A 16,595-nucleotide genomic window follows, 5' to 3' on the forward strand; every position below is an offset into this window, starting at 1 on the left:
AAACTTGTAGTCGCTAGATAGCTTCCTTAGACTCTCTTGCATGAGGTCCATCTGTTCACTACAAGAAAAAGGGAAATTAGCAACTGATTTTTGCGACTGACATAATAATTAGTCGCAAAAATAATTTTGTGACTGAAAAAGACGAGCAGTCACAAATTTTGCAACTGATTTTGCAGTAGTTGCTATGCGGTCGCTAATTAGCAACTAATATTTGCGACTACCATAATAATTAGTTGCAAAAATTATTTTTGCGACTGCAAAAAAGGAGTTGTCGCAAATTTTGCAACAGATTTTGTAATAGTTGTTATGCAGTCGCTAATCTGCAACATTCCTATAACTTTTTGCAACTAAATTGCAGTTGCTAAGGCTAACAAATTTGAAACAATTTTTAAAAAAAATATGCGACTAATATTGCAACTAACATGGTAGTTGCTACTTTTTTTTTGTAAATTTATTAAAAAGGAATTAAAACCCTTAATATATAATAAGTTAATTTTTTTTATTTTTTATTTTTTTTGGTACGAAAATATAAAAACCCTTAGTACAAAAGTAAGGAAACAAGTACTACGTAGTATAATGAGTTGTTGCCGCGCGCCAAAAAAACACAATAAACAATTATATCACTCCTTCCTAAAAAACATAAAATTACATCACTCCTTATTTTCGTGCTACTCGATACTCTTCATCCATCCTCACCAAAAGAAACGAAAAACAAAGGGAAAACGAAGCCAGAACAGTTCAATTCAGAACTTCAGATCAAACCATCGTCGTCCTCATCTGTCGCCGTTGCGCCATCCATCTCCTCCCCGGTTAGTTACGCATGCTTCCTCTTCCTACCGTCCATTCAATCTTTCTCATATTGCAGTTTGCTAATTGCAATTTAGGTTATCATTGAGTATTTTGTCCAATTTTTTTAATTTTAGTCTAGTTTCGTTTGCAAATTGCAAACTGATTATAAATTTCGAATTGATTAAATTGCGAATTGAATGAGTTGTGAATTGATTGAATTGAATTTAATCTGGTTTATTGTGAATTGATTTTGTTTGGCTGCCAATTGCGAATTTTTGGGTTATTTTTGAAGTCAATTATTGTAAAACCATTCAAACATGATTTATTATTCAAAAAGCCCTAATTATTACTAATTTCTTTATGACTTATTTCATTTTCCCTGAGGTTTGAAAGGTCTGGATAAGTTTGAATTCTCTGTACAATTTTCAGAAAATGAAAGAATAATTAAGTGAAGGATATATGCATTTTTACATTGTAATTAAGGATAGAAATGACAATGATAAAAAGGAAATGTAAAAAGTGATCATGTTTAGTTGTATATTTACCTTGAAATCTTCATATTAAACTGCTGGCACATTGACTAATCATGTCATTGATGATTAGCATTGTCTATTTCAAACATGCTTGTATATTTTATGACATGTTGCAACTTCTGTGTGATTAAAAGGATATTTGGTTGCCTCAATGACATATATCCCAAGGAGTTCTTTTATTCAAGTTCTTGTAGTTATTATAATGTGTACTGTTTAGTTTACTTCCTCAATAATGTCATGGGTGCATCATTTATATTTGTGTCAGATGGAATTGGAAAACGTTTCTAATTCAATATCAAAGATGTGTATGTGTTTCTCCTTGGTTCTACTAATGAGTGATTTCATTGGCCAGACTTTGAACTTACTTTTCTAATAGGGAGATTTGGCCCTATATTATCGATTAAAAATGACTGAAGTCTCTGTCACATAATGGTAACAATATAAGCAATTTGATGTGGTTTTGTAGTTTCTTTCTAGGCTACAGTCAATAATTTGTCTGTTTATACCCCAAGCTTCTGAAAAATGCAGTCTGCCCAACTTCTTATTTACTGATCAATTTCACTTATTCTATGAGAATATATTTCATGTCAGGATTTACTGTCTTTAGTCAAAGAGGATCTTTGTGGGGGAAGGGAATGGGGTTGAGGTGGATTAGGTTTATCACCTGCTTGATTGCTTCAATGTTACTTTGTCATGAATTTCTCAAAGCCTCAATATATGTTTAGAATTTAAGACATTCTCTAATATTCATTGCTCTTAAACTAGTAAAATGTATAAAACAGAGCAAAGAAATTGCATAAAACTTCAAGGAAAACAACCCTTACTAGCATACCATGTTTTTTAGATTTTTCAGTTGTACCCCTTGACAAAAACTGACTTAAAACCCTATATAATATTTTTAGATTATTTTTCTTATATTTTTCCTTAACACTAGATATCCTATTCTCATATATATGCTGCTTCATATTGATGTATGTAGTTTCTGCTGTTCTGAAATTTTGTTTCTAGATTTGGTAAAATATATTGAGTTATATCTATCATTGTTTTGTTCTGCTTGTTTCACTATAAGCATATGCAAATCGTGGATATCATACACTGATGCATTAAGTTTCTTTTTTTTTTTGTTCCTATTAAGTTTATTTTTTTGGTTTCTCTCTATTTATGTTGTCCTGCCAAATGAATATTGAACACTTTTTTTTCCATTGTTTCAAAAATAAAGAAAAAGGATTGTGTATACACTATATGACTTAACTGCTGCACCTTTTCTTGCTTATCTTTCTTTTGTCTTCTAAGTAATTTCCTAAATAACAAAGTATCGTATATAATAATTAAGAATAAATTACATATATAAGAAGACTATATTACATATGTGTGTATGATTAACAATGTCGTTTAGCAGTTAGGATCATGGAGAAATTGAATCGAAATGGATGTATGAGAGATTAGAAGGTCGACTACTAAGATCATTGGTGAAGAGTGGAAAAGCATGCCAGAAGAACAAACACACACACAAAAAAAAAAAAAAAAAAACAAAATCATAAGCACGTAAAAAAAAGAGAAGTATATTTTTCCGTTTGATTGATTGATATATTTGTCTGTTTGGTTTCCTTAAAATATTAATGTTTGTGTATTATCCTAAGTTTATTCTAGCACAAAAGCTTCCTACTTGTCAATTTGAGTGAATATTCAATAGAGAGAAAAGAGGCACTCATACTCTTGATTAGATTTATGAATTTACTCATCTTTTCAGTCTGGAGCAGGAATAAACAATTAATGGCATTTAGAACTACTCCACCATTAATTGTTTTTCAAAGCATCAATAGATCTGTTCGTGCTCCATCATTAATTGTTTTACAAAGCACCAGTAGATCTGCTCCACCATTAATTGTTTTTTCCTGCTCCATTAATGTCTCGTAAATATGCTCCTAATAACAGGGTTCTTGCTTAGCATGAAAAATCTGTAGCTAGAACCAGAATGGGCTTGACAAAGCAATGCTGGGACAAATAACTGAACCCAAGAGATCTATTTTAAAATCTTCAAGGCTGCTTGATGTGTTTGGTTTATTGCAAGCTTACTTGAACCTTTTTTTTTCCCTTCTTCTCTGTGTAACTAGCAGCTTGCTGTGGTGTTTATTATATTTACATGTGACATGTTCTTTACCTTTTATGTATAATATGCTATTTTGAGTTAAATTATAAACTTTACATGTTAATTCTAATGCAACGTACATATACTTGGAGACCTGAGTTCGATGCTAAGGCTAGGAGAGAATTTGACCAAAAAGCTGGGGACCGACTTAGGGGCACATTGAACCAAGTTTAAAAAATAGCTCTCCATAAGCAAGTTAGTTTCATGACTGACACTGTTCGAGCTGAATTCATAAATAAGCGTAAGCATCCTGATTTTGTAAAACGTTCTAACCAAGCAAGAGATAATCGGTTATCTGGCCAAACATTAGAGAAGTTTGACCCTGGCCATCGCCAAGGTGGCGTATCTACTCCTCAAGTGGTTAAAAAAATGGTAAGTGTATGATTTTAGCAGCAAACTTATGATTTTTAATATAAGATAGAAGCAAGTAGAAACTTTTTAGCCACTAATATAGATGGCTATAACTGGTCTTTATTACAATTGCTCTATAGTCTATGTCCCCATATTTTTTGTTGTTTTTCTTTAAGTGCTAACTACTTCTTCTAATACAAGGCAAAGAAAAAGAATGGAATTTTACCAACTGCTGCATGCTGAAGTCTATGAGAGCACTCATTCTGCTTGTGTGGGCAATGATGAAGTTGAATTGATGGGTGACAATTCTCAAAAAGTCATGGTATGAGTATACTTCTTTATTTTTCTAAGATTACAAAAAAATATATGGTAGTTAATGTTTGGAGATATTATGGATTGTTTATTTGTTTGTGTGATTGAGTTGGAGGATGAGAATGATTTGCCGGTATTAATCATATGATTAATGTGGTATGGCATAATGTGAATTGAAACAGGTTATTTTGAAGTCATACCCTATAGGAGGGAATTCTTCAATTTACAAAGGAGACTCTGTCGAAATTTTTACTAATAACTGCTTACATAAATTATTTTGCTATAAGTGTTACATCTTTTATTTAAAAAAAACAACGATAATAAAAATACCCCTGATCCTCTGTTCCCCAATAGTTGTACCTTTGTAATCTGGAGCATCTATGAAGAGGTAAAATGACACTTTTACCCCTGATCCTCACATTCAGGAATTTCCAAACCATCACCACCCACCCTCAAATTAAATTAAATTGTGTTTTAGAAGTCCAAACTAGTTTTAGGCCCGGACGATGTCCCAAGTCATTGCTTATATTTTTATTATAGTTGTTTTTATTTAAATGTATTTAGTTTATTTAAGTTTTAACATTTGAGATCATAGTTACTAATACATATCTTAATGCAAGGAGAATATATGGAAAAACTTGAGGAATATAAGAACAAAGGAATTGAGATAAACCCCGACAAAGTCTACTTAGAGGTTGTAGGTGGGAAAAAGAAAGGAAAAGTCTACGGTTTAGGGAGTGCTTCACAAATATATTACAAGAGCGATCCTACTTCTCAATCTACTGCATCATCTTCCACTCCTTCCATGATTTCTCAATTAAGTTCTCAAGTTGAAGAACTAAAGAAGATGGCGGAAGAAAACCATAACAAGGTGGAAGAAAGCCAAAAAATAGCGGTAGAGAGCTTAAAATGTGCTAAGGAATTCGTCGAAAATCATGAGATCGAAAAAGCTACATGGAAGAAGGAAAAATTAGCTATGCAAAAAACATTGCAGGAAATGGCATCACTTGTAAAACAAGTTTACCGTCCTTATAAGCCTCCTACGCCTGCAGTCACCCGCTCTCGTGATACAACTAAGTGATTTTTATTTTTTTGGTGGTAATTTTATGAACTCGTCTTTTACATTGTCATTACTTCTTATTTGAAGCATCATTTTTTATATGGGAGGTGACTTTTGGAACAATTAGTCATATGAGTTAAATATTGTTTTTTAATACATTGATACAAAATTGATTATATTTTGGATATTTGAATAAAATTAACATTTTGGTTATTTGAATTTATGCGTGGGGTACCTTTTTTGTTTTGTGATTAATATTGGTGGTTGCTTGATTATGGTCTCAAATATTGATAGTTAGTCGCAAATATTTAGCGACTGCAAATTTGGTTTAGAGACTAATTGGTTAGTTGCAAAATCATTAGTCTCAGTAGTCGCTAATCTGTCACAAATAATTAGTTTTGTAGTCGCAAAAATTTGGTCTCGTATGTAGTTGCTAATTCGTCGCAAAAAACATTAGTCTCAATAGTCGCAAATCCGTCACAATAAAACTAGTCTCCGTAGTCGCAAAAGTTTAGTCTCGTAGTCGTAAAATTTGGTCTTGCAGTCGCTAATCCGTCGCAAAAGTAGTCTTAAAACATTGATCTCTGTAGTTGCTAATCCGTCGCAAATAAATTACGACGGACAATAATTTAGTTGCTAAAATTTGAAATTTAGTCGCTAAATGATAGTTGCAAAGGCGTTGCAAATCTATCGCTATATTTGCGACTGTTCAAAAATTAGTCGCAAAAATGGATTTGCGACGAGGTCTTTGGCAACGAACCAAAGTAGTTGCAAATCCGTAGCAACTCCATTTTTGCGACGGAATTGCGACTACTTTGGCCGTCGCTAATTACCCTTTTTCTTGTAGTGGGTTGTTACTTCACGGGATCATCGATCTTGAGTGTGAGGAGCTTCAGTGTCTCAGTCACGGTAACCAGTTGGTTCCTAAGCTCATTGACTTCTTCTTGTGTTGCCATTATGATCTTAGCTTTCATCTAACGAGCTATGGGTTTATCGAAAAGTTGGACTTGTACGAAAAGGTTTTCTTTGATTAACCGTCCTTCCATTCTTGACCACGCGCTCTAATTTAAACCATTTTGCGTTTTAATTACTTGACTCGAATCAACTTGACTTTGCGGCTTATAAATAAAAAATGAAAAATGGGTGCATATTTTGGGCAAAAATAATGTACATATTTTTAGGGAACTAAGTATAGTTTTTAAATTGGAGGATTAATATCCGACTTACCCCCCTAAAAAAAATGACGGAAAAACGCGCATGCAAGACTCTCATAGACATGGTCAAAGTATGTGTATTGGTGTGTGCGTTGAGTGTAAGTGACATGCTTGAACTCTTGTGTAAGACCATGTGACTTAGTGCCTAAACTCGATTAATGACTCAACCAAGTACTATTGACAGCGAAAATTAACCGAATTAATTATCAAACTGGTTAATTAGACACTAGGTGATGACTCAACCAATAATCCGAACTGTCGGCAAAACGACAGGACTGGTGTCGCACTGTGTAGTGTAGCGCCAGACAACAGAGTTGTCGCTAGGTGCCACACTCCACAGAGTGGCGCTACAGTCCAGACTTTGGCGCCAATGCTGGAGCTTCAATCTGGGACTGTTTTCGGTGTTATTAATCAACAGGGGTATGCCTAAAGTCGTACTAGGTCAATTCTGATTAAAATATTAGACTTTATTGACTCTAATTAATTAATTAATTAGACAAAGTTCTGTAAGTCATTAATTTATTTAATCTCAACACAAGTCAAACAAACGATTAAGGAATCATAGTATATGCACAACAAATAATGCACAATTAGTTAAGTAGGCACAATATTATGCAATGAGTTTGCAACCTAACCATGGCTCTAGTTCTCTAAAGTTCGGGATATGGTTTAGTCAATAGAGGATCCATGGTTAATTGTCCGGATGCACCATGCGAAAGCCTAACCGTGAAGGGTTGGCGCGAGTGGATGGGACACCGCGAGTTTTAGATAAAAACTCGTTTCCATGGTTTGGTGAATTCAACATTCTCGGATGCACCCTTTGTTGCTCAGAGCGTTCAATCAGGTACATGGAGCATGAATTCCCAGAGAATTATGTCCATATGTAGAACACATATGGGTTTCAGAAAAGTGAGAAAAAATTCAATCAGGAAGTATGATCGAGCAAACAATACGAAAAACTGGTCGAAATTAGAACGCATATTTCTGGCTCGGTATTGGAGGAATTTGGCGCCATCAAACAAAGACTGGCGCCAGGTTTTAGCTGTAGCTCCTGGCGCCAATGCTGGCGTCTGGCGCTACAGTTAAAATTATGGCGCCAATGCTCTGGCCCCTGGCGCTAATTCCTACATGCCTCAGCAGCTTTCTGTGCTCGAAAAAAAAAATTCCAGTTTCGCGCAGTGTTATTTCAGACCTAGTTGTGAAAGATATTTCTCATATTTCCTACGTGTAAAATCCTATGTTTTTAACTCATTACGGATGGTCTTTCCAATGAGATCTTTTTTATGCATATGACAATAATGTTAATCAAAATTACGCACATGAAATACTTAGAACGTTTCGAGTCTCATCCACTCATTCTAAATCATTGTCGAAACAAATTCAGGAATTAAAATAGAAATCCTCCCCAGTGGAGTCGCCAAAAACTGTGGGGAATAATTTCAAGCGTTAACCCCCTAGCTTGAACCCTACTGTGATCATACACTAAAGTACGGTCGCGTCCAAAAGGGAAGAAGATAGAGCAAAAGAGTCGCCAACAAGTTTTAGGAACTTGTAAACCGTTCACAGGGTGAAGGTTACACCCCTTAACGATCCAAGAGATCGTCAACTCCATAAGGTCTTGAACCAAATAAGGGTTCGGGGATGAAGATACAAATCCAACCTGAAAGAGATTGAACCTGCCCTAATAATAGGCCTCTACTTTATTCTGATCGTATTCATGTGCGCTTTCTGACTAACATGCGATCAATAGGTTTACCCTAAACCTGTTTATCTATGTTGGTTGAATTTAATGCACAAATAAATCTAATTATTGGCGATCACTTGAAATTATAATCAAATTAACCCTAAACAAGATTATTAATTATCTTTTTAAGCGTGATTACAAGTACAAAATCCCCTTTAAACATGCAAAAAAGGCGTGATCAAGCAATAACAATAAAAATATCAAGCAACATAATCATAAAATAATAATAATCATCATAACAATAATCAAAATAATAAATATAATCATAATCATAATAATCATGACAATCATAAATAATAGTTAAAATAATAATCATCACAATAATAATTATAATAAATATTATAATCATAAAATCATAATTAAAATAATCATATCAATGCTAAAGCATAATAACAGCAAGATCCTAGGCATGATACTAACAAGATTAATAACAAACCCTAGCATATCACTAAGCAATAAAAATCAAAGCTTTAGCCCTAGCATGATACTAACAATCATAAATATTAGGAAGAACATAGGAAGCATCATAACAATCATACTTAATATTAAAGTTACCCTAGACATGATACTAGGAATCATAATAACAACCTAAACATGATTTCTACATCATAATATCAATAAAACCATTAAAGTACTTACTTTGATGCCTCGTACCTCTTTCTAATAACAAAATACACACGTTAGTAACTTCAAGGAAAATAATAAACAAACAATTAAATTAAATAATTGAAAGAGAGATTTGGGACCAAACCCTCATAAATTAAACCTTTCACGTCTAGGGCGAAGGCAACTTCGAATATGGATAGGTGTTTCTGTATCTAATGAATGCGAAATTTTGTATTTGAAAAGCAAGTTTAGAAAGAGACAGAGAGATAGAGAATAATCAAGGAAAACTTGATGAGAGTTCGTGAATGAAAATAGAGAGAATTGGTGAATCAAAACGGAGTTTTTACGACGTTATTTATAGAGAAAATCAGCCAAAAAGATAAAATATCAAAAACAGAGTCTGGCGCATGCAAAACTGAACCAGCGCCAACGCTGGCTGCTGGCGCTAGGCGCCAATGCTGGGGCCAGGCGCCAAGCGTAGCGCCAGGCGCTACAGCTGGCGTTTGGCGCTGATCTGGAAAATTACGCGTTTTCCTAAAATCAGATAAAAATTGTCGTACAGGAGGATAAAATCGTATTTCCCTAAAAAAATGCTCTTTGATTTTAATTAAAACTCTGAAAAGTCAACCAAAGTCAATTTATCAATGCTAATTGAATTAGGAATGAAAAGAACCTTCTAGAAGAATTTAGAAGACTAAAACCATTCCTAATTGCATTAGGAATGATAAATCATATTAGGCCCTCCCCTAGATCATTGGGCTGCATATAAGGCTCAAACCGGGCCCAGTTTAGTAAATTGGCCATAATTTCCTCAATATTCATCGGAATTGGGCTTATAATATATCGTTGGAAAGCTCACGTCAAGCCCCATCCAACTACACTACTATTGGACCCATATCATGTACCAACCAAACTAGATTGGATGTTTTCTTAAAATAAGTTTTCAAAAACAAAGACAAGAGAAAAGGAATTAAAACTATTCGCAACACTAAACTTTCCACACTTTCACTTCATTCGATTATGATTCGACGCGAAAGGTACTCATCACCGGGTTTGGTTTTGGGGAGACACATTTGGGTGTCTACAGTTTTACTAAGCATATATTTTGTTGCTTCGACCATTGTTCCTTGTGCCTTTGATCCCCCGTTTTAGTTTCTTTGTTGCATGCAAACTCGAAGTTCAGGTTCAGATGATTTAACACCTTTTGATTCTGAGATCGAAGCTACTGCGAGAAGACGAAAATGTAGAAGAAGGAGAAATCGAAAAATAAGAAACATGGTCGACCCAGGAACAAAATCTCTTTTGGAGTATGGTATTCCGGATACAACAACCGGATTTATTTCCAGTATTGTTAGACCACCTGTCACTGCTCAGAGTTTTGAGTTGAAGCCCCAATTCATACAGTTCATCTCTAATGATTCTTTTGCGGGCTCATCAAATGATTGCCCTGTGACTCACATTGATAGTTTCTTGGAGAAGTGTGACACTAAGGGATAAGGCAAGGGAGTGGCTACAAGATGAAGGTAATGGTTCCTTTGATACGTGGGACAAGCTTGCCAAGGCCTTCTTAGTCAAATTCTTGGGGCAAGAGAAAACCGCGAAATTAAAAAAACGAGCTATCCACCTTCCATCAATTTGATGATGAGTCTTTATATGAGGCATGGAGAAGGTTTAAGCGATTGCAGAGACAATGCCCTCACCATGGTATTCCGGAGTGAATGTTAATCCAAACGTTCTATAATGGTTTGACCCATGAGTTTCGCATCTACATTGATGCTGCGTCTGGAGGTTCTATCATGACGAAGAACCCAACCGATGCGAAGGATTTGATTGAGAAGATGGCGGCTAATGATAATTACCATCTAAGGGGACGAAATTCTATTAACCCAGGTAATAAACATGATTTTGATGCTCTAACCATGTTGACTAGTTCTGTGCAGGCACTAACTCATAAAGTCAATCAACTCCAAGCTAAGTCCCCTCGACCCTCGACCCTCGATGGAAACTTGTCAGATGTGTGGATTGCAAGGCCATACTGCGCGGGAGTGTCAACCCAATTATGATGGAATGACGATTGAGCAAGCTAATGCTTTCTATACCATGACCTCCACAAGGCCATTTTATGAAGGGTGGAGAAATCATTAAGGGTTCTCACAGAAGAACACTCAAGCTATAACAAATTCTCCACCACCACAAGCTTTTCAAGCAAGGGCACCTTTCAATCATCATCTCATGCACCAATCACCACCTCAATCTTCAAATCTTGAATCCATTGTGGAGACTTTTGCTACCTCCCAACGTCAACAACAAGAGCTTATATCAAAGCAATTTGATTTACAAGCAAACCAAAATGAATATTTTGAAAACTCGATCCAATTGCTTGTTGCTCAAAATAAGAGGATAGAAACTCATCTTTCTCAACTATCACAACAAGTGAGTCATCTATCAACTCTTCAAAATCAAGCAAAATTCCAAACGAAACAATGCAATGCAATTTTTGTGGTAAGAGATGGATTGACTATGGGGGGATTAGAGGAGAAAGTGTGCAATCTGGAGTTGAAAACTGAAATGAGCAAGAATGAAGGTCCCAAATATGTCGCTTCACAAGCCTATGAGGAACCGATGCCTTTCCCGCAAAGGTTATCAAAAGCCGTGCTCGATAAGCATTTTGGGAAGTATTCGGAGACTCTTAAAAAGGTATATGCTACTATCCCTTTTTCTGATCTTGTAATTTAAATGCCTCAATTTGCAAATTTTGTGAAAGGAATTCTAGATCATAATCATAATGATAAGGAATTAGAAAATGTAGTAGTAAAGGAGAAAATCTCTAATATTTTACATAAAAGCTTACCAACTAAGTTGCATGACCCTGGTAGTTTTACTATTCCTTGCAAGATAAACGAAACATCTTTTGATAGGGACTTGTGTGATTTAGGTGCTAGTGTTAATTTAATGCCTTCTTCTTTGTATGAAAAATTAGGTTTGAAAAAACTTAAACCCTCCCCCATATCTCTTCAAATGGCTGATAGAACTGTTAGACTCCCTAAAGGTGTAGTTGAAGATGTATTAGTTGGGATTGGTGAACTTGTTTTTCCTGTCGACTTTGTTGTAGTGGATATGAAAGAAGACCTAAAGATCCCACTTATCTTTGGTCGTCCTTTTCTTTCTACAAGTCAAGCTTTAATAGATGTTCCTAAAGGACAAGTGAGCATAAGAGCTCAGGATAAACAAGTTGTGTTTAAGCTTTTTAATGACCACAATTTTACTCTTGATGGTGGTAATTGTTTGAGAATTGATTCTACTAACCCTTTGGTTGATAAGTGTGTCTCTAATAGAAATCCTGTGAGAAAAAAGGACAATATTCCACCACATGATGGATTTAGTTACATGAAGGTCAATTCAGATACAAGGCTCATCAAATCTAATTTGAAAGAGTCATTTGGAGGTGTATATATTAATGAACAGTACCATGGAGTATCTTCCGTGTGTGGTGACCCAGGTTGAGCCACTAAAGAGGGGTCGAGCTAAAGGCCTTAAACAAGCGCTAAATGGGAGGCAACCCATACCGTTTTATTTATTTATTTATTTTATTTTCCCTTATTTATTTATTTATTTATTTTTTTAGTGTCTTGGGGTTATGATGAGACATTATTTTGAGGGCGGTCCCAGCTCCGCCCTTAGGTATGATCCCTCCTCTACCAGTACGGCCTAGTTTTCTTTTTCCCTTGCTTGTTGTTATTCGATATATGTTCACATTGAGGACAATGTGAAGTTTAGCTTGGGGGAGGGATTCCTTTTGGCTTTGGGCAGTTACTTTGTGAATCATGATGATGAATAGCTAGTAAACTACTTCTCTATGCCCCTATATTTGATGATTTAAAGGTTTTTGGCTTGATTTTGATTGAAAGACTTGCAATGCGGATTAAATGATCATGATCTGATTTTGGATTGTCTTGGCCTAATTGGAAATCAACTTTGTGCAACTGTGTATGAATCTGGAGCTTGACTGTGTTAACTGTGAGGCTTGGGCCTTTATTATTTATTCATGTGTGTTAGTTCCTGTTGTGACATTGATCTTAGTTTTGTCTTGAGACTTTTAGTAGTGTGTCATGGTACATTGCACATGCACGATGAGGAGGACGAAGGCCATGTTTATTAGGTAGCCTCCAGATGAATTTAGAAATGTCTGTCCCCTTCTTGCTTACCCATGTTGTAGCCTTGTCCATGTTTTTCATCTATGTCACAAAATTAACCTATCGGCCCTAATTAGTAACTTATCCCAAGTCTAGCTTGGGGGAGCCATCTATCTAGGTGTTCTCTATGGTTTGTGATGATGTTTTAGAGAAGATTAATTTAAAGCTTGAAGGTTCTTAAAAAAATTTCTATATGATCTATTTTTTTAGCTCTTATAGTTTGTTATAAAAAAAATAAAAATAAAAGAAAAAAGGAAAAAAAGAAAAGAAAAAAGAAAAGAAAAAATTTCAGCTTCTTGAAGGATACATAAAAGAGCTTCAAAAATAAGAATAGTGTGATGAATTGATTATATATGGTGAATAAATTGGTATTTGCTCTTAATTCAAGTTATGTTTGGAGTGTGTATTATTGTGAATTAGTTCGATGGGATTTTGATGTGTATTGTTCATTTTTGATGGCTTCCCTGAGGGACTATATTTACCTACATTTTCCAAATTTTTCCTACCCATTTTCACCCCGCCTACATTACAAACTTGAAAAAAGACCTTCTGACCTTCGTGCATAGTATTGTGTTCATGTGAAACGAGTCTTTTATTAAAATGATGGAGTATTTGTCACATTTTGAGTCGACTTTTGACTAGGTTGAGCGGCATTATCACCCTTTAAACACGCGAGTCTTGTGAGATAAGGGGGGTTATCATCATTAGTGGGGATGGAGAGAGATCGGGCTCATTTTTAGCTCACCACATAAAATTGTGCGGAGTGACCACTAAGTGAGATATTCTAGTCATCGATTCCTTATGTGTACATGGTTGACTCTGTTTGATGGCCATTCAGGTTGATTGATAGTTTGAATGAGGTGATTGGTTGGATAAGATGCTTGTGTGTCTGATTTCGATTTTAATTATGATATTTTCAAATGTATTATGGGGTGAAGTATGTTTATTTGGTTGTTGATAGTCATTGATTGTCTTGCTTGAGGGCAAGCAAGAATTTAGCTTGGGGGAATTTGATGTACACGTTCTATACTATATTTTACTCTCATTTTATAGCTATTTTCATATGGTTTTTGAGCTCTTCGGAGCTACTTTTCGCTAATATTCTCTTCTCTAGTGTGGCTTGATCTATTTAATTGATTTTGTAGGCACGTGAATATTTTCAGATGATTTGGACTTGTTTTGGATAGTCATGAGAGCTTATTAAGATGGAGAGAATTTTACCTGTGTCCGCCTTGGAGGGCAACACTGCCCTGGCAGCCAGGGCGAAGAAGGAAAGATGAGAAGTCACAAGAGAGGAAGTATGAAGAGTGTAGCTCTTGTCCGCCTGGACCGGGCAGCAATTCCCTGGAAGACCGGGCAGACAAAGGACTGCACAAGAGCGGCCACATGAAGAAGCGCAAATATTAGCTGCTTCTCGCGCCTGACCAGGCAGCCTTGCCCGGTCAGCCCGGGCAAGGTTTCGGGAACCTCATTTTCCTATTTTTTCGGGCTTTCTTATATTAGGGGTTATAAATACCCATTGTAAACGCCGATTAAACAGACTTAGTTATTATCTTTGCAGTTTTTAAACACTATTAGAACCCTAATATTCTCTCTAGATCTAGATTACATTTCACTTTCAAGTTTTAATCCTTGTTCATCAACAATTGGTACTTTTCTTCATTCAAGCAATTGGTATTCATCTTTATTTCTTATTTTACTTTTAAATACTTATTAATCATGTTTTCTTCATTGATTATTGTTTTTGTTTTTGTCAATTTGTGTGAGTAGTTTTCTTATTCCAAGATCTAGCGGAACCCGAATATAATTGATACATGATTTAATTCTTTAAATTCTCTAATAATAATTGTAATTGATATGCTTAATTGATTATGCTTATGCCAATACTAGATTAGGGATAATTGGTATTGTTATTAATCCTTTGTTTTAATCATAACGGGAGTTGGGTTTTTACGGATTTGAATAAATCAATTAAGGGTTTGAAGTTCATCATGGGAGTAGTTGAACGGATGATTAGGAAGTTAGAGTAATGTGCTTAAGGTCTTTAATTTACATGATTCCACGGAAGTAGGCTTGATTGTGATTAGAGAAGCTATTGATAACTCGGGAGAGACCATTGGTATTATTCATGGCTTACTTTCCCTCATTAATCAATTGAATTATGTGTTAGGGGTAGAACGACTATTGCATTAATTGTATTCGTGGTGAAGCTTGATCTTGGATGTTTTTAGCATTGATTTGTCATATTGTTTAGATTTAATTGTTTTAATTAGTTCTTTAGATATTGATTCTCACTTATTTGATTTGGTTACTTGCTTAGTAATTGCTTGAGTCTATTTAATTAGTTGAACCATAGTCTCTTGGGATCTGACCCTTGCTTGCCTGTCTACATAGTAGTGGTATAGTTAGGTTTATTTTAGTTAGGTACGCGACACGCCTATCAGACATTCAGAGCACTTGACAGAAATTACATTGCGTTAACATCCGCAGGGACCATCGCAATGCTTTGTTTTAATTAAACAGTCGGATTTCAGATACAACCTATACTCACATGAGGGGGACTGTCACCATAGCAGGCACCCTGTGTACGGGGGTGGATTGTTGCATCTTTGAGTCTGGAAGTGGACTCATTGAGTAGTGCAATAACCCTGCATGGATTCGATGTAGCCCTTCCAAATGTCACCTCATTTCTGTGCAACCATATTGCCCATAGCACTGCCATGAATACGCACCCCTGATAACTACTCTGCATGAGCAAATATCTTAGCAAGTTATGTGTCCAAGTTTGTAAAGGAGGAGTTGTCTCCCCTACTTGGATTCCTAATGGGCCGCAAGCCCAAACTCTTTGGATGATAGGGCAGTCCCTAAATAGGTGTTCATCTGTTTCTTCAGCTGAATTGCACACTGCACATATATAGTCTACATTGATGCCTCTTTTCCTCAGATTATCTTTGAGCTGGTACATCGGTGGAGGATTTTCCACAATAACATCTTCCATCTTTCAGGGGCTTTGCTCTTCCATAGCATTGTCCATATGCTGCTTCGATAAGGAACATGCTTCTCACTCTGCTTCATCAACCAATCATACCCAGATTTGGTGGAGTATTCTCCTGTGTTTCCCCCAGCCTAGATCACCTCGTCATCCCCCTGATCTTGCTGGATGGGGGTACTCAGAATGTTCTTGGCTACATCAAACTCGAATAGCCTCTAGATGAGCCTACAGTTCCATTGCCCAGCAGAGTCTATGAGCTGAGCTACCTTCCCGTGCCAAAGCTTGTCTTCCTCTGTCATTGTGCCTGTGAAGCGGATTCTGCCTTTCTTCAGCCACCAGTCTTCGAGGATGTCAGTGTCTTTTCCATATGTAATACATTTCCGAATTCTCAGTCTCATTTTTGCAGCTGCCTTTGTCATGCTCCTGAAAGCCCACGAAGCAGCCCTCAAGGTCTTATTATGGAGGGCATATGAGACATGGGAGGAGTGGTATTTACTAGTTAGCACTTCACTTACTAGAGAAACCTTGTAACTATGGATTCTCCATGCCTGTTTGAATAAAAGAGAGTGATTTAGCACAGGAATGTTTCTGAGTGCTAATCCTCCTTGATCTTTTCCCAGATCTAAAGTCTCCTTTTTCCTCCTGTAAATAG

General features: G+C 36.0%; 2 protein-coding genes and 1 long non-coding RNA gene across 3 annotated transcripts; 2 read left to right on the forward strand and 1 right to left on the reverse strand.

Annotated features, from left to right (window-relative positions):
• The first annotated feature begins 514 nt into the window (after window positions 1-514).
• Window positions 515-5,417, forward strand: LOC110722243. Its single transcript, XR_002511561.1, has 4 exons — window positions 515-809; window positions 3,564-3,843; window positions 4,024-4,144; window positions 4,755-5,417. It is a non-coding gene; the product is annotated as an uncharacterized LOC110722243 (long non-coding RNA).
• Window positions 5,418-11,494: 6,077 nt separating this feature from the next.
• On the forward strand, window positions 11,495-12,262 carry LOC110722262. Its single transcript, XM_021901538.1, has one exon. It carries the CDS (start codon window positions 11,495-11,497, stop codon window positions 12,260-12,262), a length of 768 nt encoding a protein of 255 aa, XP_021757230.1.
• A 3,219-nt stretch (window positions 12,263-15,481) lies between these two features.
• LOC110722264 lies at window positions 15,482-15,949 on the reverse strand. Its single transcript, XM_021901539.1, has one exon. The coding sequence runs from the start codon at window positions 15,947-15,949 to the stop codon at window positions 15,482-15,484; it is 468 nt and encodes a 155-aa protein (XP_021757231.1).
• Between the last annotated feature and the right edge of the window lie 646 nt (window positions 15,950-16,595).

The sequence above is a fragment of the Chenopodium quinoa genome, unplaced genomic scaffold, assembly GCF_001683475.1.
Source record: "Chenopodium quinoa cultivar QQ74 unplaced genomic scaffold, ASM168347v1, whole genome shotgun sequence".
Classification (NCBI taxonomy): Eukaryota; Viridiplantae; Streptophyta; class Magnoliopsida; order Caryophyllales; family Amaranthaceae; genus Chenopodium; species Chenopodium quinoa.